We start from the raw sequence: 24,043 nt of genomic DNA, 5'->3' as shown, positions 1-24,043 counted from the left end.
CACCATGCCTGGCTGATTACATAAATTTTTAATTTTTTTCAAGATGTATTATTGTTAGATTTAAATTTGGTCTATTAGAAAATCACTGGAAAATCTCCAAACTTTATACATTAAAAAAAAAAAAAAGTCAGCTATACTCATCTTGTGGCTTCTTTGCTGAAAATAGTTGCTATATTTGCCTAATCAGGTCATAGTCATTTTACAAGCCTTAACAGTTTCCTGTCTCTATCCTGCATAAAAAGCACAGGATAACTAATTTGACCAAATATCTTCCTAAATCTTCTTCTTAGCCCTACTGTGGATTCAATTGTCTCTTGTCAAGTGGAGATAAAACTCATTTCATGAGAGAATTCTTTGCAAAACTAGCATAAATCTTGAGTTGTGGTAACATTAAAATGTAGGGCGCCACCCAACTACTTACTCTCTCCACTCACCATGGAATAAAGCAAACTGGACTAAACTGCAACACAGATGATGAGATGAAACACAGACTTTCCTTCTCTCCCAGGAACATAGTTAACAAAGCCTAAGGGAACACAAAGGGCAGACTCTGCTGGAGACAAAACCATGTAAAAGAAATGGCAGCCTCTTATAGCTGAAAGCTTGCAGTTGTCCATCAGAAAGTTGGTGAAAATTTCAATATAGCTCTTTTTCTAAAGCACATTATCTTTTTCCATCAATAGACAGCTGAGCCAAGCCCTGAGAGCATTTCCGATGATACAAGATCCTTTTACCATCACAAAACCATTCCCTTTAAATCCTAAGATCCCGTGTATAGGGTTCCAAATTTAGAATATACATATTCTGCACTCTGTCATGAGAGAAAATCACTATTGGCTCCTAAATTAAACTATAAAAGCATAGCAACAATTCTTGCTTTATGTTGTGAGGAAAACTGCACTTTTAAATATCACTGGTGCAAGCATTATTTCCTTCAATGTGTCTGTTCATATGACTAAAATGTGCTTGCTACACAAGTTTCTTTTAGAAATAGAAATATGAAAATAAGTATTTCCTATAATAAATTATATATAATATGTATTATATAGGCAATAATACATAATATTATACCACCAGTAATAGGCATAAATTCTAAGCCCAAAAGACAAAATTTGATAAATGACTCCTTTTTTTTTTTTTTTTGAGATGGAGTCTGGCTCTGTTGCCCAGGCTGGAGTGCAGTGGCACAATCTCAGCTCACTGCAGCCTCTGCCTCCCAGGTTCAAGCGATTCTCCATCCTCAGCCTCCCAAGTAGCCTGGACTACAGGTGCACGCCACCACGCCTGGCTAATTTTTGTATTTTTAGTAGAGATGGGGTTTCACCATGTTGGCCAGGCTGGTCTCGAACTCCTGACCTCAGGTGATCCGCCTGCCTTGGTCTCCCAAAGTGCTGGGATTACAGGCGTGAGCCACCATGTGTGGCCTGATAAATGACTCTTTTATACTATTAATGACGAAAACATTTCTCTCTAACAAGAGTATTTACAATGCCAAGCAAGCAGACTTAGGCATATCTCTGCTCTCAAAGAGGTCATAAGAATCTGTCATTCTAAAAGCTAGGTAAGAATGACTTAGCAATGCCAAGTTTTAACTCAGTGAATCAGTCGTTCTGGCAAGTGTGGTAAATGACAGGAAGCACTAGGCCACTTGATATGAGCTCAAATCAAGCTACTTCTCTCAGGAGCTAAGCTTTCTGAGGAGACTAGACTAAAATGATCCTCAGCTTCCTCTTGACCTTTTAAAGGTCCCATGACTCTACAGCACTGCTGGTATTCAATAAAGCTCAATGATAAATATTGCACAGAAATAATGTTTAAGTGTTTTAAATTATGCATGAATCCAAAGTTCAAGATAAGCACAGGTAAGCGAGGCCTGGCACAGTAACTTCCATCTGAGTTCCAACTTGGCTTTTTGATGATGATGATGGTGATGAAATAGCTCAAGCATACAGAGTATCACGTATCTGAATACTCATGACCTATCTTTGTTAAACCATAACTTTTACCATCCATATACTTCATCCTTTCTTTTTAAATCACAGATATGTTTGAAGATCCTCGAGTATCTCTCCTTGATCCCTTTCACTGCTCCTCCTTCCCCAGGTCACAGCTTGGCTCTTAAAACAAAATGAGATCAAACAGTGCCTGTTATTTGCTTCAAAATAATTTGGGGAGAGGTGAGGGAAGAGGTTAGAGAAGGGAGCGAGGAGGCTAAAAAGAATGGTAAATAGATGATACAAGATTGGCCATGAATTTAAATGGGAGGGGGAGATGCAAAAAAAAAAAAAAAAAAAAAAATGATTGGCCAAGAATTGATGACTGGGCTAGGTGATGGGACGGAAGGGTTCATTATACTATTTTCTCTACTCTTGTGTATGTTTGGAATTTTTGTTAATTAAAAAAAGTTTTTCTTAATGTGGCACATATACACCATGGAATACTATGCAGCCATAAAAAAGGATGAGTTCATGTCCTTTGTAGGGACATGGATGAAGCTGGAAACCATCATTCGCAGCAAACTACCACAAGGACAAAAAACCAAACACCGCATGTTCTCACTCATAGGTGGGAACTGAACAATGAGAACACTTGGACACAGGAAGGGGAACATCACACACTGGGGCCTGTTGTGGGGTGGGGGGGAGGGGAGAGGGATAGCATTAGGAGATATACCTAATGTAAATGACAAGTTAATGGGTGCAGCACACTAACATGGCACATGTGTACATATGTAACAAACCTGCACGTTGTGCACATGTACCCCAGAACTTAAAGTATAATAAAAAATAAATAAATAAATAAAGTTTTTCTTGGAAAAAAGAGAAAGATCAGACTATAAATACTTCTAGACTACATTCCTAAGCTGCACTATACAGTATGGTAGCCACTTGCCACATGTGGCTGTTTAAGTGTAAATTAATTAAAATTAAACAAAATAAAAATTTTAGTTGTACAGCTATCCCAGCCACATTTCAAGTGTTTAAAAGCCATATTTGACGACTGTGATGGCAACTATGCAATAGTGGAACATTTTCCATCATCATGGAAGTTCCAAACTGACAACAGTGTTCTGCAGCCTAGGGTGGTATCTCTACATAGTAGAAGAAGGTGTAAACAACAGTCAGAAGACTTGGCCTTAAGATCATCACTGTTTACCTTGGGCAAGTCTGAGTCGTGATCAATCAAAAAGGAGGTGAAGGTGTTGGGTGAAGAATAATACCCAACCAACCCACCTCACAAAGTTGTTGTGAAGATCAACTTTTACCCACTGAAATGTAATCACAGGAAAATTATGTGGAATTGCACAATTTCAATTAGGAAACCACTGCAGTGTGTGCAACGGGTTTAGTGGCAAAGCCAATGTGCAAGTGAAAACATTCCAGAAGTATATTTAAAGACCAAAAAATCTCTGAAATGACTCTAGTTTAAGAAATCACACATTTCAACTTCAAATTTGTTAAGTTTTCTCCTCCCACTCTCTTTATTGGAATAGAAAAACAACTTTCTACTTGCTTTTTTAACACATAATTTTTCCATGGTTGGGATTAAAAATTAAATCAAATTGCTAATGTAAGATTAGCAAAGGATAGCTGGAATGCACCACTTGGGCCAAAAAGCCAAGTCACTTGAATGAATGCAAAAATCCAGGAACTAAGTGGTCCCAGCTTTTATCTACATATAATGAGAGAATTTCTCCTTCCCGGACAGATTGAGTACATCTTTAAGTTATCCATTATGCCATGTGGGGTATGTGAGTGTGTGTTTGTGTGTGTGTGACTGTGTGTATACCTTAAAGAAATACACTAAAAGATCACTAAAATAACTTTGCCTTTCCAAATGAGATTATTTTGCTTCCAAAATCATATTTCCCCTTATTCTGGACTAACATAAGAGAAACTGATTAAACAGGCAGTATTTCCAATGTCCTTTTATCTCTAAAGCTAGTATCAGGAAAAAAACAAACACAGAAAAACTGATAACCAGTTACGTCAGGGTGTGAAAGGAATTAAATATAGGTAATGCCAAGTGAGACATGTGTACTCAACCCAGGACAAACCAGTAATTCTCAGCCTTTTTTCCCATTTCCCCATGTGGGGATAATTCCATACACACAATGATCCTAAACCAGGGGGTACGTGTGTTAGAATATGGAAATGTTTTGTTAAGTACAAGTCCCTTAAGCTAAGACTATTAGAAGCAGGAACTGGACATTTTATCTTAAAAGGCATTTAAAGATTGAGATTTTTAAAATGCTAGTTATAGCCAAAACATTTAAATTCACCTTAAAACATCTAAACATACATTCATTCACAATTTTTTGACAAAAGGCCAAGGCTTTTTCATCATAATAGGTCAGAGGAATATCAATAAGGGTGTCTTTCCAGCACAAACCCACAGGCATCATCTATAATTTCCAGTTTGTTTATTTAATGTGGAGACAGAACTTAAAAGTGTTTTCAATGCAATCTGAATACAGGCTCTTTTTAGATTCTTACAATTTTTGTCTCCAACTTTTTGCAATTATCTTATGTATATTTAATTCACGGCAGTTTTATTTCAGCAAAATTTTTTACCTTTACTAAAACTTTCCAAAGCATCTCATTTAGAAGCAATTCAATTTTTGCACTTATATTTCATAGATTCACAAAACGTTAAATTAGGCAATGATGATGATTACAACTAGTGTAAGTAGGTTTGAAAACAAACTACTGACCCAGTAAGCATAAAACTCTGTTGGCAGGTGCAGAAATGCATGTGCAGCTCTAAAACAGAACACGGACAGTCCCCACTTACAATGGTTCAACTTGCGATTTTGATTTTCCAATGGTACAAAAGTGATACGCATTCAGTAAAAACCATACTTCAAATGCCTATACAACCATTCTATTTTTCACTTTCCATACAGTATTTGGTAAATTACCTGAGATAGTCAACACTTTATTATAAAACAGGCTTGTGTTAGATGATTTTGCACAACCGCAGGCTAATGTAAGTGTTCTAAGCATATTTAAGGTAGGCTAGGCTAAGCTCTGATGTTCAGTAGGCGAGGTGTATTAAATGCATTTTAAACTTAGATATTTTCAATATAATGTGGTTATCAGGACATAACCCCACGGCAAGCTGAGGAGCATCTGTACTAGTCTACCAGTCAAAAGCATGTGGAATGGTGCAGGCAGTCAGAATGTTTTGTAGCGGAAATAGGGCACAAATTAATCTGTCAGTGAGCCTGAAGACATTCCATCCAGATTCTAATAAAACTTCCCAGTTCCCTTTGGTGTGCCCTTTTTATCCTTGCCTTAAACTAAAAAAATAAATTTCGAAAGATAGCCTGGGAAGAAAAAAAGCTGGAGGTTACCTTTCAAGGGTCCTCGAATTACATTATAAAAGGTAAAGAGAAGGGAAATAAAATGGGCCTTATTATTTCTGAATGCTAAGCCAAGTTCCTCATGTTTACTAAGAAAAAGTGTTGGGCTGAATACTAGTTAAAAGAGCCTGACAAGATCCTCCCAGTCATGGAGGTTGAGCATTATCTGAGTCTTAGCCTCTTCTCCCCAGCTACTTTGTAGGCTTTCCAACAACATGGAGCACAGGACAAGAAACACAGAAGGTCCTCAAATATCTGACTGGTTGATGCTGCACAGTCATGAATGACTTGAGACAGGAGGTTGGAACGACAAAACACATCCTGATAACTCGCCCCTGAATTCAAACCTTATTCCAAAATTTTGAACCTTAGTGACAAAGAGATCCATTTTCCAAAGACAAATTTTGGTTTGGTGGGGGAGTAGAAGGATATGGTTTTGACATCGTCACTCATGCATGGTGTTAGCTGGGGCTCAATATTTGTTGACTTAATGAACAGGAAATAGGAAAAGCCACTGAGGAATAAAAGCATAAGTTTTTCAAGAAAGAGGAGATTTAGAAATATTCAGCAGTATCCCCAACTCTCCAATATCCCTATATAAATCTCCATTACATAAAGTCAATGAGAGTCTTCATCACCCCCAGCTTTGACTGGGTTATAAAATCCAGTTTAGACTTGGTCCTCTTCACATAGCTTAAATGTCAGCTTTGGAGCAGCAGCTAGTGGCAGCAAATTAATTATTAGTGATTTTGATACCTGAGACCTCATCTTATCTGCCTTAAGTTCATAAAATACCTTGGAATTTTAGTTTCTGAAGGAGCAAATTTGATTATCAACAACTAAAAGACTTCTTTAGAGAGCTCAGAGAGAAAACTGTGCTTCAACTTCAGACAATCCAACATTCCCAGTGGTTAAGAGGTTGACTAAGGATTGGAAAAGGCTTTGAAAACAAAGAGGCATGTAACAAACAATCAAATTATCAGGCCAAAGTACTAGTCTTAGACTGCCTACCCACGTAAGTCAAACCAAACACCTCAAAGAATGAGAGCAAAGGTGACGAACGTGAGGAGAATCTAAAAGTGAATCAGCTTGGTTTACGTAGTTTCCATGACATTCTCAGAAACTGCCTCTGAGAATGGCTTACACGAAGTGCAGTGATCATTTGAACAATTCTCTTAAAAACTCTTGGGGTACATTTAAAAATAACTAAAAGAGTACAATTAGATTGTTGGAAACACAAAGGATAAATGCTTGAGGTGATGGACACCCCATTTACCCTGATGTGATTATTACACATTGCATGCCTGCATCAAAATACCTAATGTAACCCATAAATATATATACCTACTATGTACCCACAAAAATAAAAAATTCAAAATAAAATAAAATAAACACTCTTAGGGAAATACTACATTAATCCCCATCCTTAAAACTGTTCAATGTTAGCTAATTAAAGTTGTTTCTTATTACCCCATTTTTCCAATTTATGCAGACAATATAAGCCCAAAACTTTCTGATTTTTTTTTTCAAAAGAGTTTTAAGCTTTGTCCTAAGTTCATAGTTCATGTATCAAAACCATAATTTCCCCCATTCACTCTGGATCTAGATCCTAGAATATAAAAATGCAATTGACTTGAAATGGGTAAATTAAACCCATTACAGAACAAAATAGGCACTATAGATTCAAAAGCAAGTAGTGCCACCCTGAGAGATTACGAGTTCCATCCCAAAGAATCAGAAATGAAAATTATAGAAAAGTCTAGGTGATGCGATACAAATTTTTTTTTTTGAGTCTACTTTTTTAATCTGGCCATGTGCCCGTGGCTCATAACTGTAACCTCAGCATTTTGGGAGGCCTAGACAGGAGGATCACTTGAGGCCAGGGGTTTGAGACAAACCTGAGCAACATAGCAAGACCCTGTATCCATTAAAAATAATAATTATTATTATTTAAAAAAAAAAAAAAAAAAAACCTTGTCTTGTCCAAGCTCAGTCCAGTGCTTTGGATCCGTTTCCATCGGTCGTTACAGTTGCTCATCAGACCCCAGCAGCCAAGAATGGTAAAACAGATCAAGAGCAAGGTTGCTTTTCAGGAAGCCTTGGACACCGCAGGCAATAAACTTGTAGTTGACTTCTCAGCCACATGGTGTGGGCCTTGCAAAATGATCAAGTCTTTCTTTCATTCCCTCTCTGAAAAGTATTCCAACATGGTATTCCTTGAAGTAGATGTGGATGACTATCAGGATGTTGCTTTAGAGTATGAAGTCAAATGCATGCCAACATTCCAGTTTTTTAAGAAGGGACAAAAGGTGGGTGAATTTTCTGGGGCCAATAAGGAAAAGCTTGAAGCCACCATCAATGAATTAGTCTAATCATGTTTTCTGAAAACATAACCAGCCATTGACTATTTAAAACTTAATTTTTTTAATTTACAAAAAATATAAAGTATGAAGATTATAAACCTAATTGCCATCTGGGTGACAATAAAACATGAATTCTAACAACAACAACAAAAAAAGCCTCGTCTTACAAATAGTAGTGAAAACCTGGTAAAAAGTCAGTTTGTTCTGAGTATTTTTTAAAACATCCAAAGTAGCTTAGTATATTACAAAATTAACATTCATACTCCGTTATTTGTATAAGGAAAAGACGAGCCCCACACTAGTAAACAAGGTGTTTTCATCTAGGTTTCCCCAAAATACAAGGACTTGAGACAGGGACTTGCATGCATGTGAGTCCTGGGAAGTGACCCAGGGGAACAGAATGGGGGACAGGGAAAAGTGAAACAGGGGAAGAGGGAAGGCCACCCTAAGGGGACTGTAGAGTAATCACCTCTGAGGGCTGAGGCTGGGGCCCAGAGGGGAACTTCTAAGGAGCCAGGTCAATTGAGGAGCCATGTAGATCCACCATCTCAAGGGGGTTGCCCCCTGGGATGGCAACTCCTTTGGATGTCCAGAAGTGCACAAAGGTCAGAATAGCTAAGCAGAACCCAGGTGGCGATGGCAGAGAAGCCTGGGGCAGAAAGTGGAGTTGCGAGGTCTACACCTACCGGGGGTTCACACAGCAACAGCCAGGTAGGCACACGTCTTAGACAATATGTCTTATCCAATTTATCTGAAGGGTGAATTTTCACTTATTGAGTCAAATGTTTATTGGTGGGGGGTACAGGACATATAGTCCTTTCCCTTAAGTCTGGCTATCTAGACTAAGAATGCAAGAATGTGGTCAAGGGCTAGTAGAACATATTGCTTATGGTAGGTAATAAGGTTTTTTTGTTTTGTGTTTTTATGTTCACAATTATATTTGACAGTCACTTTTTTTAAAAAAGGTAACTTAAGGAAAGGTGGGGTGGGGACTCCAGAGCACTATGTGGATGACACATAAGTGTTGCCAGCAATTCAAATAAATAAAAATCACCAAAATTTTGGTGATTCATGGGTGGAGGCTTCATGGAGGGTATGCTTGATCCGTGCCTCTAAGGTGTGCTATGATTAGAAAATGGGAAGCCTGTGTGGTTCAGGTGTGCAAGAGAAGGGGCAATTGCTCAGTTCCCACTGGGGTGGGGTGGGGTGGCAGTTCTGGTTTGAGCCCAGTCTTCAGTATAAAGCCATTACTATTTCAGCACCATTTTCCTGAGATAACCAACTTTTATTGAGGATGAATGTTCCAGGCAGCAGTGTAAGCACTGTGTGTGTACTAACTGGCTTAATCTGTAACTCTTTGAGGGAAGTACTGTTAGTGTTTTACAGATGAGGGAAGTAACTTGCCTAAGGACACAAAGCTTGTTATATGGTAAAACTGATACTCTAGAACCGGAGCAACCTGGTTCCAGAGCCCACATTTTTCACCCAAATGCTATACACTATGGCCTCTCAGTAGAGAGAAAAACAGAGCAAGGGAAAGAAGGGTGCCACCTGATTCATCTGCATTTAGGGACATATGGCTGGGAAAGGTCCAAAGGGCCGAGGGCCCAAGGGAAATCATTCTGTCAAGCAGCTGGAAGCCCTAATGGCCTCAGAACCATTTCCCAGAGAGTACACTTCCACAGCTGAGGTCATCAGAGAGCAGCACAGAAGGCCTTTCAGAAGGTTACCACCCATCACTTACTTGATGGTGACGTCCCTGGAAGCTGATCACCAGTGAGTAGGAGAATTCACTCTGACTTCAATTCATTGTGGCTGCCTAACTCTTATCTCTCTCTGTCTCTGTCTCTGTCTCTCTCTCTCTCTCTCTCTCTCACACACACACACACACACACACACACACACATCATTCTACTATGCCCAGCTAGAATCAGAGCAGGCCAAATAGAGGGAGAAAAATCCTTACAGACAGGGATACAATTTTAAAAATAAAGACTTGGCTTCATAGTAGATTCCTTGACTAGGAATCTAGCCAACTGTTTTTCAAAATATTCACTGCCCTCCCTAGAGGGGGATTTACTTCCCTAGCCCATGGCCCTCAAGCCTGACCCAGTGCCTTTCAGAGCCACTCTTTACAGGAGGATTCTCTATCCTCATCCTTTTGAATTTAGGAATGACCATTTACTTTGGCCAATACGATCTGCATGGAAGTGACCCATCTAAGAGCTTGAGAAGCCAGCTCTTGAGAAGCCAGGGTTCAGCATGTCTCTTTGTCCTCTGCCACCAGGCTGGCAATGCCCAGATAGAGGATACTCCCTCAGCCTGGGTCCTGGAGGCAATGCAGTATGCAGCAGACCTCCAAGGGTGGAACAGACAAGAAAGCTGCATGAGAAATAAACCCTTGCTATGTAAGCCACCAAAACATGGAGCCAATTTGTTACCGCAACATAATTTAGCTTAACTGACTGAATCAGGTGGGAGGTCTGTATGCATGTTGGTCTAAAAGCCTTTGGTTCCAAAGCCTAGCTCTCCCACAAATTTGCTGTAGCAGATTAACTGACAACTTCTTCCTGCCTCATTTTCCTTCTCTATATTACTTCTCAGGTATTTTGTGAGTATAAGGTGAGATAATTGTCTTCACAGTAATTTGAATTGAATAAATTTGAAAATCAAGATGCTGAACAAGCTTCCTGTGCACAGAAGTTTTTGGTCAAGCCTTTTGCCCCCCAACAGCAGGTCAGAGTAAGTTTAATGAGTACCTTAATGAGATTCACAAAATTTATACTGGTATGAAGACAGTACTCAAAGAGATGAGATGAACTAAAACAGCATGAAGTCTTAAGTAAACCCTGGCTTTTAACAGACTCTTCTCCTGTTTTCATAAAATCCAATGAGTTTTTAATTTCCTTTTTGAAGAACACTGATTGCCACTTGAAGCCCAAGGTGGAAAGAGTCCTACCATCTTCCCCCCAGCCCCACCACACTCTTCAGGACTCAGTTGCTTAGGTCTAAGAAAATAATAACTTCTAGTTCTGAATCCTGAGGAAAGGCTCAATGCACAAAACTGGGCAGAGGAAGATCTAGCATTGTCGTTGTCATAAGTTGTCACTGGACTCTCCTTCTCTGTGTCCTCTGTCAGTCTTCATTTCCGCTATTCTTTAAGGGTTCAATTTGGGCATGAAAGGAATCAACTCCCCCGATCGTTTCTCATCTCTCCTATTGAATCCTGAAGAATTAGTAGTCTGCAGATTTTGTTTGTCTTCCTTCAACCAATTTCAAGGATCTGAGATATCTTAAGTTATGGGCAAAGGGTGGATGGAATATAAAGCATTTAAAGAGCTACACAGTAAATACATGCCTATAAAGAATGCACTGCACAACTGAGTCTCTTCCCACCTCCTCAGCCTCTTGTCTGTCCACTCTCCCTACCCAACCCTAATGCTGACGTTCCTGCTACATTGGATTTCTTTAAGAGTCTCTCCCTCACTACCAGAGCTTGGCACATGCTGTTTCCTGGGCTTGGAACACTTCCACAACCACCTCCCCATCTCCCTTTCCTTGCTAAATCCTATTGCTTACTCAGCCTATAGAGAGATTTCATGAGAGCAGCAAGGACTGCAGTCAAGTACTCACCAACATAATTTCAGCACCTGCATATAGAAGGTACAGAAGAAATATCTGATAAAACAGGTGGGTTGGAAAGGCAAGAATGAGTACTGATGTGATAGGGTGTTGAGGATTATTTTGTTTTTCAATCTCTAACCTATCTACGTTATTGTGCCTCAACTTCTATAAGAGAAAAAAAAATCAATTCTTCCCAAAGGAATGTTACTTATCAAAAACAAGTAGGTAAATTTTAATGTTATGCTATATATATTTTCATTTCCTTTTTGTACAATAAAAATGCAAAAAAAATAAATAAATAAAAAATAAATCACACACAGACAAGAACAAACAAAGCTCCCACTTGTCAGAAAAATGGTCCTTTTAGAATATGGTCTCTTTCCCACCTCACCACCTCAGCCTGCCCCTCTCTCAATGTTTCACACTCCATCCTACCCAGTCACAGTTCAGCAGGTGGGCAGAATGTGTCCACACAACTGGACTTCCTGTGCCATTTGGCTTGAGCGATGTGCTCACACTCATTGGCGTCGATCCTAAAAAGAGGTGGCTCTGGTGCCTTGGCTTTGTCATATCAGGGAACAGACTCCTGATTTCTATCTCAGGTCAAGCCTGGAACAATGTGAATTTCATTTTAGATCACCCAGCAAATTCCTTTTAGAAGTCTGTCTCTATTACCTTAGCCCAAGTATTGTTTTTATGTTCAACAGCTGCTGCATTGATGGGCTGCCAGCAGGCATGAGTGGGTCAGGGAAAGTATTGTTATTTGGGAGTTTTCTGTCAATCTAGATTTTTAAAAAGGGGGCGGGGGAGGTTATCAATTATATTGTAAAGTAGATCTCCTTGGGGAAAAGTATAGAAGCTTTAGATGTGTTGGGTTTCATTTAAATAATGGTTCAGCTTTGCTAACCCCATTTGAGACAGGTCTAGCTAAGACTATGAAAGATGGATCCCAATAAAATGATAAAATCCAAGAGCAGCGTCTATCCCCAACCAAGTTTAGAGTCCTATAAAGAAAAACACAGGCACACAAAACTCTGTGGGCTGCGCCACAGTCTAAATCTGATGATCATGATCAGTGTGACGTCATCATTGGGTAGAGTATAAACACTTGGTCTGTTGGCAATCGATCAAGTAGGCCATCCAAATCAAGGAAACAGCAGAGTCCCACAATCATTTGTTCCTTTCGCAGACATAGGATGGCCCATGCCCAAACACTAAGCATCCACTTCCTTCATTTTAAGAGTATTATTCAAATGGTCACACAGGACTCATTCAGGCACACAGTTTGGTTTCTAGGTGGCAGTTTATACAAGATGGGTTATGTCTGCTCAAAAAAGTGATGAAATAGACTAACCACCTAAGAACTATTATATCAGGATAGTGGGTTAGGGGCAGTTTTGTTCTTTTAATCAATTCCTTGGGTCTCCTTTTCACTGTAATGTAGACTCGTTTTTAAAGATGATAATTTAAAAGATAAAATTAACCTATAACTTTCAAAAGATTTTAAAAGGAGAGATTATTGTACCTCAGAAACTTCTTGCATTCCTTAATAACTGCTTATAGAGCCTCAGTATGTATAATTTATATCACTGACTAAAAAGTTCTAATTTTTGAAAACTGACCTGAGATGACAGTCCCTTTATTGTTTAGGTGGCCCTCCCCTGGACCTTTCTTGGCTCCATTCATGTTTCTCCAGGCACACCGACCACAGCCATCCATCTGGGGCCACATTTTCAAGTCACAAAAATGGCAATTTTATAACAAGGGAAAATAACATTTTATTGGCAGTACTCCTCCACTTCCCACACTCCCTGCCCTCGTCTTTAGGAATTGCCTATAATTATCCCCAGACAGATATGATCCTTCACCTGAATCATATTTGCTGAGTCAGCAATAGGCATATAATTCCTTTTCTCCCTAAATGATTTACACATTTACGCTGAAGTCTGTCACTTTAATACACCAAATCTCTCAAACAATAAAGCTCCTGGTAAGAAGAAAACTTGTCCACTGCTATATCCCCAACACCTAGAACAAGTACCTGACACATAGCAGGTGCTTAATAAATAGTGTTAAATGAGCAAATGGAAACTTGGTTTTCCATTTCCTTCAGCTCAACAGATAAAACAGCAATTAAGTGCATTTCTTGAAGGATATCATAGGGAAATCTCCACCACCAGTGAAGTTTAAACACATATTTTTTGTTAGGGATAAAGTAAGAAATATTTCTGCACTGGGGAGCAGGCTAACCCAAATGACCTCTAACGTTCCTTTCAACTCCTAGAGTTTTTAAACTGATGAACACCACAGCTTAGGAGAGTCCATCAGCTACATAAAGCCTGATTCCCAAGTAGAGTAAATTGCCATGTTCTGTTTAAAATAAAGATAATAGCTGCCCCGGGATTTGGACGCAAAAATGCTAATTCATCCAAAATGCAGACACATCCCTTGGGAGTAAAATGTTCTTGCTAATCATCAGTTATACTAGGCAAACAGCAGATGTGCTTCAGGGTCTTCTTAGGGCTAAGCCCAAAAACCATCAGTGGGGAAATGGAGAAGCTAGGGATCAAAATTAAAACTGAAATAAACAGTATCACACTAAATTGAAGCTTTGTTTTGCAGTCAACAACAAATCCACTTAAGAAACTTATCTGATTTTAGCCTTGAGGTTTGAATGGTTTGTAACAGAATATAACCATTTCATAAGATAGAAAATAGTGCATTTGATATGTAAGCATTTTTGCCCACTAAAATATCATATTTACCTGGGGTATCACACTCAGATGTTCCCATTCAAGAATATCAAAAATTTAGGGTAAGTTATTCAGATTGCATTTTTCTTCAGTCTGGCGGGGAGAGGTAGTTACTGCAAAAGGAGATATATGTCCTAAATAACTTTTTAAAAAATCTAATTAAATACCTAGGGAAACTCCATTCACACATAAATCAACTTCGGAGTGGTTCTTTTCCCTCAGCGCACCCTTCCTTTCTTTGGGTGAAATCACAGACTAGATAAGAAATGGGAGGGCCAGAGAACTCTTAACTTTAAAGATGCAGTGTAGATTCCATGGAGCTGTGTCTCAAGAATCTTCCCCATTCATTGACTTTGTTTTAAAGCCATAACTGCAGAGACCACACTTAGACAACAGCCCAATGAACAAAGTGAAAGGATTCAACAATTATCTGTGAAATGTGATCACACGTTTTTTGTAGACTTTCTAACTTTATAGTCAATTCCTAATCACTCATACATTAGGTTTCCAAAAGAAAAGTCTTCTGTCTTTAGATTGTAATTTAATTTTAATTCCAGTGACAACAGAGAGTGCGCAGAAAGAAGTCACTTCCTCTGTGCACGTATACTTAAAAAAATCTCCTCTATTATCTGAAGAGGGAGGTCTAACATAAGAATTCTGTGGGATTAAGCTCACATATGGTTGGCCGACTTGGTGTTGGATGTGATTACGGCCACACAACTAAACCTTAAATCCACATACTGTTCCTATTTAACTGACATATATGAACTAATTTATAGAAAATGTGCAGCTAATTATTTCTTCCACCTCCTCCATCCCTCAAGAATGCACCAGCAATAATAGGTGTTACTGAAAAAGCCAAACACCCCCACTGAATATTTGCAATCCTAAACGTTTGCCAATTTATCTAAAGCAGATATTGTTATTTTAGTTCTCTGAATCTATGCCTGCTAATAAGTATAATGGGGGGCGGGGGGGAGTAATTTAACCAGATAAATTTCACCTCTATAGACCTCAATTTTCTCACCAAAAATAAAATGACTAGCCCAGAGACTATGCAAATTCCCTCAGTAACAATAACCTACATGTGACCACTAATTATCAAGAGCACAATTTATGTGCAAAAGAAGACCAGAATTCTTAAAAGAGCCATGTCATTAAATCGTAGAGTTGAAAAGGCCTAAAAGACAGTTATGATTCGATATGACCGCTGTGTTTTCTGACTGCAGAAAACGTCTTTGAAAGCACCGCGGGCAGCCGAACCACCAAATCGAATTAGAATCCGCAAAGGGACCCATGAACTTCTCCCGAGGGGTAGGGTGCAAAAGGCGCGCGTATCTGGGGAGGAGTTAGGCGGGGAGACGGGGAAGAGCCGGGAGCCTGAGAGCACAGCCTTGCATTTCTGGGATTTCCGAGCTTCCAGTATCTCAGTAAGTCTTTCGTCTGTAACTACAAAATCTCCCGAGCCACCACCTGCAGCTGCACAGCTGTGGGAAAGGGAAGAAGAAAAAGGGAAGAGGAGGTGATAGACAGGGAAAGACATCGCCCGAGGCGCCCCCAAAGCCAGTAAGGCCAGTGGACTGTGAACATCGACGACGAAAAGGGGAAAGGGAAAACAGGAGGACTCCGCCTTTCCCACCCAGCTCCGCTCCTTTCAAAAAAAAGGAAAGGCCGCCGCCGCCCCTTCCTCCGCCTTTCACTTGGGGATGCGGAGCGGCCACTGAACCGCACCCTCGGAGTCCCCCTCCCCTCCGGCCCGGCCCCGGGGCGCGGACCGAGTCTTGCAACCCAGTAGGCGCGGCGCCTTGGCCCACATACTCGGGGCAAAGGTATCTCCTTCCTCCTACTCTCCTCCCTCCCGCCGTGGGGCACTCGATTCTTCACGCACCCGCCCGCCCTTCCTCTTCCTCGCGTCCCAGCCTCCTCAGCCCGCCGCCCCCGGCCTTTCAGCCGCAGAACATTTCAGTCCTTCCACCCACACCACAAGGGAGCCTCCAGAAAACTTTGTGTGTGTTATCTGGGGCTTTGTCCACATCCTGGGCAGGGCCCGCTCAGCCGGGTGGATGCCCGAGGGTGTCCGGGATCTCACAATGCGCTGGGGAGGCCACCACGGAAATCCCATCCCTCTGACCTGCTTCTACAGCTGTGCCACACGCAGCGCTTCAGCTCGCAATTCCCATGCCCTGAGCGCCCCCTCGGCGCGGGGGAGACTGGAGGAAAGCCCCGAACCCGGCGCCTTTCTGGCTGTCACGAGGGAAGAGGTGCGCGGGCAGAGGGAGGCGGCTGAGACACGCCGCGCCTCAAAGAATCATTTTAAAGGGAACAGGAGAGGGGTCCTTTTTCTTTCGCATCCCCAGAAGAGGGGCGCGACGAGGCGATCCACTGTTGCATCACGTAACTGAGCCCCTGGGCTCCTAACCCCGACCCCAGACGCGCGCCCAAATTCGTGCACACACCCACAGCCGTCGCCGCCGCCGCGGGGCCGAGCACCCGCCCGGCTCCCCTGTGGTCCTCACCGCACCCGCCCCAGAGCAGAGACCACCCGGCGCCCGAGGAGCAGCAGGCGAGGCCCCAGCACTCACAGACGGTCTTCCCACGGCCACGGCCATCGCAGCTACGGCACCGGCTCCGGCTGCGCCCGGGTGCTTTCCGCCGACTCCGGCTGCTGCTAGTGCTCGGGCTCCGGCTCGCCTCCCTCGCGCCTCCCTCGCGGCTGCGCTCTGCTCGCCGGCGTCCCGCTGGCAGCCAGCAGCATCTGCTCCCCCAACGCCGCCGCCCCTCCCGCTTTATTAGAGCAACATGGCCACCCGCCTGGAAGGGACCATTCGCTTCCCCAGGAAGGGGTGTGAGCCTGCGCGCCCAGCCGCGGTGGTGGGCGGGAGGATGGTGGGCGGGCTCCGAGCCCAGCTCCACTGGCCCCGGCCGCAGGGCTCGCCCCTCCGCCCTCAAACGACCCTCTCCGCTGCCATGAGATGCCGACAGCCTGTGCGCTGGCCGCCACCGCCCGCTCCATCAGGTGCTGGAATCTGAGTAAAAGCCTGGGCGCGAGCTCCCAGCCCCGGGGCCTGCCACGGGCTCCACGAAGCGGGCAGCTCCAGCGGCCGCCGGGAGAAGGAAGGGCGACCGGGGGAGACGGGTCGCAGGGACAGCACGTGGCGGAAAGTTAGCCCCGGACTAGCACGCTCCACCCGGAGAAGCCGGCCTGGAAGGGTCTGCGGACCACCAGGCGGAGCGGTGGGCGACCGAAGTGCGGCTGGACTGGCCTCCTCGTCTCCGCACTGGAAGAATTGCCCTTCCGCAAGTCTTCCCTTCCCACATGGGGGCCCTCCAGGCCGCACCTCGGTCGCCCACCGCTTCCCTTGAGAAGGGAGACTAAAGACAGGCATCTGGAAGCTGTCACTGTGGCGCGCGGGCAGACAGGGGATCCCATTGGAGAGGAAGAACCGTAGTAGTCGCTGCTGCCTTCGGCCGACCCAACGGCCGCCTGCTTGGGAGGAAGAAAAAGAACGCCCCAGCTGAAGAATTAAGGCAGCCATTGGTGGCTCTAGGGGTAAGGACCGAGGCCTCCCCTGGGTGTCACTGGAGCGGCCACACGTGGGGGATCAGCCGACTTCATTCGATCGCTGGCGACAGACCCGGCGACCCGTAGGAATGCGCGCTGGGGCTGCGGCTGGAGGGCGTGGTGATGGCAACAGGCGGGTGGCTCGAGTGGGTGCGACTCTGGGCGCGTGGGACTGAGAACTCCTCCGCCGTGGGGAAGATTTTTTTCCCAGCAGATGTTGGGGTGTTACTGCGTGTCTGAGGGGCCGGCGGAATGGACGGGTCCCGGTGCGTGCGGGGCAGCGAGGTGTGTCAGATGAGCTGTGGATCCCTGCGGCTCCACGTGGGCCGGAGAGGGGGGCCCACGACAACAAGCGATTGAGGACAGCCATGGACAGGGAGGGGAACCAGCTGGGTGGAAGCACAGGGAAAGTGTGGTGAGGAGGGAAGGGCCGTGATCTGCCCTCGGTACGACGCCCCAAGGGACAGCCTGGCCTCCTGAATTAGGGAAAAGACAACCCGTCTCTTTAGACTGGGGCGCCTCAGAGTCTGACCTGAGTCTTCAAACGCCCAGATCCCCTGGGGCCTTGAGTCTCCCTGTCCCGCTGGCCCTGCCTCGCGTGCGCCTCAAGACTCCGACGCCCCCGCAGCCTTGGGCTAAGGGTCAGTCGTCCCCGGGCGCGGGTCCGGCTGCCCCGGAACTGATGCTGGATTGCGCTGGTAGGTGGGCGAGGGGCTTGGTCACCCCGTCTGAATTCCACTGTCAGGAAAGCTGTGGAACCTCCAGAGAAAAGTCCGGCCATGAAAGAAAGGTGAGGGGCGCCGACGCAGAGCTTATTTGTTCAGTCTGTGGGCGGACTCAGACGTGCAGAGCACCAGCCTCTTCAATTTCTGCCCTCTAGACTCCAAATCTTTTGAAATTAGGGACCACCATTTTATGCCAAACATACAGTAGGCGCTCAATAAGTATTGAATTAAGATTACACATAAATGGGCCGGGCGCGGTGGCTCACGCCTGTAATCCCAGCACTTTGGGAGGCTGAGGTGGGCCAACATGGTGAAACCTTGGCTCTAAAAAAATGCAAAAATTAGCCAGACATGGTGGCGCTTGCCTGCAGTCCCAGCTACTATAGAGGCTGAGGTGGGAGAGTCGCTTGAACTCTGGAGGCGGACGTTGCAGTGAGCCGAGATCGCGCCACTACACTCCAGTCTGGGTGACGCAGTGAGACCCTGTCTTAAAAAATGTATAATAATAATATTACACACAGATGAGTGCTGTGCAAAGGGAGGGGGAAGACAAATACTTTCTTCTGCAGCTCTGGTACATGGACATTTTGTTCTTTCTCCATAAGGAAGATCAGACAGCAGCAGCACTGCCCATGGACCAGAGGCCTCATGTAAGGCCTGGGAAAAGAGGGCTCCACACACCGCCAACCGGATGTAAGGGCAGTTGCAAAGGAACTGTGTTATCTTGACCAGAACAGACTGTAGAATTTGTTTATCAAATTTTTATTTTTTACTTATTTATTTTGTGAATGTATATGCTGTAAACTCATCTGCTTAGATTATAAGAATGTGAATGCCCTACCTTAGTGGGTAGGTTAGTTTATTCTAATCAGCAAAACTTAACGTTACATATTCCCACATCTCATTTGGGATGTGAGGATGCTATAGGGAGGGTGGGTATACTGGCATTGCTAGAATGTTGGAGCCTTAGCGAGAGAGTGGCAGAGTGGGGAGAACCTGGCACTTCAGCTACAGATGATCACTTATGAGCTTTGTTATATCAAATAAGTTAAACTTTCATCTCATTTTTTTTTTCTATTGTAAAATAGGGTAGTAACAGTGAGTCCTGGGGGAGGACGTGTTCTGTTAGCCAGATCCACTCTCCAACCTGCTGTCTGTCCTTTGGAGCCTTAACTCAAGAGACTTTCTTTCCCTCTAGCTTCCAGTTGAGTGAAGGCACTAGGAAGCAACAGCGATGGAACAAAGAGGAAGGAGTATGGTTATTTATTCCCCCCGGCTCCCTTGCTATGGCACCATTGCAGGCTGGCTGCCTCCCTCAACCAAAGGAAGCAGCCAGTATCCCTCCCTAGGGTGACCCAGAGTAAACCCCTATGGTTTCCCTTCATTTTGCACATACCTTTGCAAATAGTCTTTTTATAAAACTCTACTCACATTATCCAGTAGGAATGTAACATCTCATTCCTTCATAGAATTGTTTTGAGAGTTAACTGAGAAAATACTATATTATTATTATTAGAATGACCTATAATTTCTGTCCAAACTGAGAAACTTTTGAGGCTGGGAAAAGGGGGTTTGTGCTGATAGTAATGATGTCAGGACAATAGGAAAAACAAGGACTTATGGCCACCCCAGCTATTATTGCCAGTAAACTCTGCTTTAGACATATTAAGCAATCAAGAAGTGGTCGTACTATCATGCTTCTGTCACTAGACTATGAATGTCTCAAGGTAAGAGTGCTTTTTTGTCTATTAGCTTCTGTCACATGGTCTGGTATATTCAATAAGTTTTGAGTTGGAGATGAGGGTAAAGACTAGGAAATGAATAATTTTTATTGCCATACTAAGGTAATGAAGAGTCAAGGAGGTCTTTAAGCAAAGAAAATTTGCATTTTAGAAAACAGCTATAGTGAATATTTGACATTGTTAGTAATTTAGGGTCTATTCCCTTTTTAATTGAACCCCAATTTATTTGGAGAGCTTTTCCAATGAATGTTTCAACTTGGTAAAAAGTAAATGCCTCTTAAAAAAGAGGTTCCGGGCCAGGCGTACTGGTTCATGCCTTGTAATCCCAGCACTTTGGGAGGCCAAGGCAGGCAGATCACCTGAGGTCAAGAGTTCGAGACCAGCCTGGCCAACATGGCAAAACCCCATCTCTACTAAAAATACAAAAATTAGTGGGATGTGCTGGTGCATGCCTGTAATCCCAACTACTCGGGAGGCTGAGGCAGGAGAATAGCTTGAACTCACAAGGTGGAGGTTGCAGTGAGCCGAGATTGCACCAGTACACTTCAGTCTGGCTGACACAGCCAGACTCCATCTCAAAACAAAACCAAAAAAAGAGGTTCCTCGCTGGCTGTGGTAGCATGGTGTAGTCCCAGCTACTCAAGAGGCTGAGGCAGGAAGATCACTTAAAGCCAGGAGTTTAAGGCTGTAGTGCGTTATGATTGAGCCTGTGAACAGCCACCGTACTCCAATCTGGGCAACATAGCAAGATCTCATGTCCAAAAAAATTAATTTAATTTATTTTCAATAAGAGGCTCCTGAAGAGACGTTCCATCACACCCTTCCTTTCATCACCACAATACATACATTCTTAAGAAAGTATGTGATCTAAGCTTGGCCAATTAGATGCTGTTACATTTGAATCTTGAATCAAGAGACACAAAGACAATACAAATTGTTACAGTTTATTCAGGCCATAAATTATTTTTTACTTTTTGGCAAATTGTTACAGTTTATGGGGTCTACAATTTATTTTTTTATTTTCTGGCTTAAGTTATCTAGGATTTGTTTCTGTGGTTTACAATCAAAGAACCCAAAGACCAGATCACTCTTGACTACCATAAAAATGATTAATTATAAAGGGATACAAGAAAAACAGGAGGCTGGGCACGGTGTGTCACGGCTGTAATCCCAGCACTTTGGGAGGCCAAGGTGGGTGGATCACTTGAGGTCAGAAGTTCGAGACCAGCCTGGCCAACATGGTGAAACCCCATCTCTACTAAAAATACAAAAGTTAGCCGGGCGTGGTGGTGGGCGCCTGTAATCCCAGCTACTTGGGAGGCTGAAGCTCGAGAATCACTTGAACTGGGGAGGCAGAGGTTACAGTGAGCCGAGATCGCACCGCTGCACTCCAGCCTGGGCAATAGAGCAAGACTGAGTCACAGAACAACAACAACAACAACAAACAAAAGCACACACACAAAACGGGATAAGTTAGCTATTGCCACTTTAATTTTGGATGATTTAACTGACTGTCCTGAACTGACTGATCCTGAACTCCTTCTGCAACACAATATGTAAAAATATTCATTAAAACATTGTAAAATGCATCTACATTTGAGAGGAAAAAGTAAAACTCTCTATTCACAGATAACACAAATATACAGAAAATCCTAAGGAATCCACTAAAAAATCATTAAAGGTAATAAATGAACTCAGCAAGTTTACAAGATACAGGATCCACTGAGATTCTGATAAACATGGACAGGCAAAAACATTGAAACCGTCATTTATAAACTCACATAGGCTCCAGTGATTATGTCTTCTTTTCTTTGTAAAAAAAAAAATGCATTTAAAAATCATTCTAGAAAATTGTCAGGCAATGTTAAATTTACCAATAACTCTGACTCTTCTTTGCCCCTACCACTTTTTATTATCTTTGAAAATCAAGACAATATTTGCCCTTCTTCAATCTTTTATCATTTCTTATTTTTCTCTGGCTTCTGGAAAGTGAGTAATTACCTTTACGATCACTTATGAAATCTCTTGCATGGATAATTCATTTAGGCCTAGAAACTCATTTAAAGCAATCGATTGCTTGCTTACCATGCTGGATTTTAGTAGCCTTTAAATCATGTTTATTCTACCTTTTTTCATTAAAACATTAGTCTCTTTGGGAGAGGAGACAAATAAATTAAAACTTGAGTTTTACCTTTTCTTTGTCATCTGATAGCATTATGTCATCAGCACGAAGCAGTAGCTTCCATCCTTTCTTGTTCACCCTCTTGTGGCAAGTATTACTTGAAAAACAAAAAATAAATTTAAAAAAAGTCTTTGTATTCTTTTTAAAGGCAAAAATTATCTAAGCCAGCAGGGACATTTCCATTCTTATAGGCTGTGGTACTCTTTAAAGCACGCTGTTTAAAAAATCTGACTGCAATAAGTATGTCCTGTGAAGTGACATGCTCCTTAGAGTAAGAAGACTTGGCTTGCTGGCCACTCTGTTTGGCAGCCAGCCCTGGAGCTGGGTCAGTTTCCCCTGGCTCTGGCATCACTCCTTCTCAGATAATTCCTTTCTCCCTGTGGCCAGTCATTGTGGTGACAGCTATTATTCTTTTTCATGAGCCTAGAAAATTTATGTGGTGGATGTCCCTCTGAATACTAGATACTGCCACTGAATTAGAAGAGAATCATATGCACTTGTGTATTCTGACAGCCATGTCACTTACACCTTCTTACCTTTTGTCTCGTCCTATTTGCTATCTACCATTCTACCACTGTCCATTTCTACCAGCTGAATAACTCTCTGATGCAGGGGTTACTCTGCACCCTCATCTCCCTTACTGTAGACTTGTTCCTTTTGAATGAGATAAAATTTCCTTGACTTATAATATTTCAGTCATAATTTCCTTGCTACCTCACGTACCGATACCTATTGGATTATGTTCATTTTGTTAATTTTCCCAAGTTCAATTTGCTTTACCACTAATTCTCTCTTTCCAGGCTGAGATTTCAAAAGTCATCAGCATTATATTTCACCTTACTTCTGTCTGTTTTATTGAGTCCCATCTGAATCAGCAGAAGTGGCTGTAGGTTGGCTGGTATCATGAATTTTGGCACATTATGCTTCATGAGTCATCATTCCACACTTTAGGAAGATAACGAACTAGCCATTGCAAGGCTGCCTTCCTACTCATAAGCAGAGAAAACATGGGCTTGGGAGTCAGGACACTTGCGTTCATGTTCCTACACTGTCAAACATCATGAGCTATGCAAAATTTTTAAGTTGATGTATTTGGATATAGGCGAAGCTGCTGTAATGGGAATATCCCAAGAGTCATTGGTTAAAGAAAAATAGATAGTTTTTTGTTTGTTTGTTTTTGAGACAGTCTTGCTCTGTCACCCAGGCTGGAGTGCAGTGGCGCGATCTCAGCTCATTGTAAACTCCACCTCCTGGGTTCAAGTGATTCTCCTGCCCCGGTCTCCCAAATAGCTGGGACTACAGGTGCAAGCCACCATGCACAGCTAATTTTTGTGTATTTCTAGTAGAGATGAGATTTCACCATGTTGGCCAGACTGGTCTCAAACTCCTGACCTCAGGTGATCTACCTGCCTCGGCCTCCCAAAATGCTGGGATTACAGACGTGAGCCACTGCACCCAGCCTAGATGTTTATTTCCGATTGTTACCTTATCTACTCTGATCAAAACAGTCTCACCAGCACCATATCCACATTCTAGCCCATGGAAAGGGTGAAGAAAAGAAAGTGGAAGATATTAGTTTCCATTTAAGGAAGTGACATGGAAATAATATAAGTCACCTGTGTTCACATTCCACTGGCAAAAATTCAGTCACAGGAATGTACTTAGCTGCAGGGGAGGCTAGGATATGCCCTCCAAAAACTCAGGAGGGATGTCCTACTTGTAAAAGG

The 24,043-nt window shown here is 42.9% G+C and overlaps 3 protein-coding genes across 25 annotated transcripts in view; 2 read left to right on the top strand and 1 right to left on the bottom strand.

Annotated features, from left to right (window-relative positions):
• The window catches only part of SEPTIN11 (septin 11), a 206,535-nt gene extending 189,516 nt beyond the window's left edge, over positions 1–17,019 (bottom strand). For 6 of the 10 annotated variants that reach the window (XR_010133396.1, XM_063705346.1, XM_063705347.1 and 3 more), the window contains exon 1: positions 16,688–16,935. Coding sequence is in view for 9 of the 10 variants with exons in the window: in XM_063705346.1 (XP_063561416.1) it covers positions 16,688–16,714 (27 nt within the window). In the remaining variant the exon portion in view is untranslated. Of the gene's footprint in view, positions 1–14,117; positions 15,588–16,687 lie in introns of those variants that run through there. The other 4 variants (XM_004038867.5, XM_063705348.1, XM_063705345.1 and 1 more) reach the window with 4 other exon arrangements.
• On the top strand, positions 7,423–7,796 carry LOC101124818 (thioredoxin-like). Its single transcript, XM_055384555.2, has one exon. The coding sequence runs from the start codon at positions 7,423–7,425 to the stop codon at positions 7,735–7,737; it is 315 nt and encodes a 104-aa protein (XP_055240530.1). The 3' UTR covers positions 7,738–7,796.
• The window catches only part of SOWAHB (sosondowah ankyrin repeat domain family member B), a 51,892-nt gene continuing 44,837 nt past the window's right edge, over positions 16,989–24,043 (top strand). For 3 of the 14 annotated variants that reach the window (XM_063705330.1, XM_063705329.1, XM_063705328.1), the window contains exon 1: positions 17,513–17,655. The gene's annotated coding sequence lies outside the window, so the exon portion shown is untranslated. Of the gene's footprint in view, positions 17,656–18,039; positions 18,458–24,043 lie in introns of those variants that run through there. The other 11 variants (XM_063705338.1, XM_063705337.1, XM_063705334.1 and 8 more) reach the window with 8 other exon arrangements.

The sequence above is a fragment of the Gorilla gorilla genome, chromosome 3, assembly GCF_029281585.2.
Source record: "Gorilla gorilla gorilla isolate KB3781 chromosome 3, NHGRI_mGorGor1-v2.1_pri, whole genome shotgun sequence".
NCBI lineage: Eukaryota > Metazoa > Chordata > Mammalia > Primates > Hominidae > Gorilla > Gorilla gorilla.
This window is presented reverse-complemented; position numbering and strand designations above follow the sequence as displayed.

Excerpts from the sequence above, each read along its gene's own strand:
- LOC101124818 (XM_055384555.2), top strand. The coding sequence starts at position 7,423 with ATGGTAAAACAGATCAAGAGCAAGGTTGCTTTTCAGGAAGCCTTGGAC.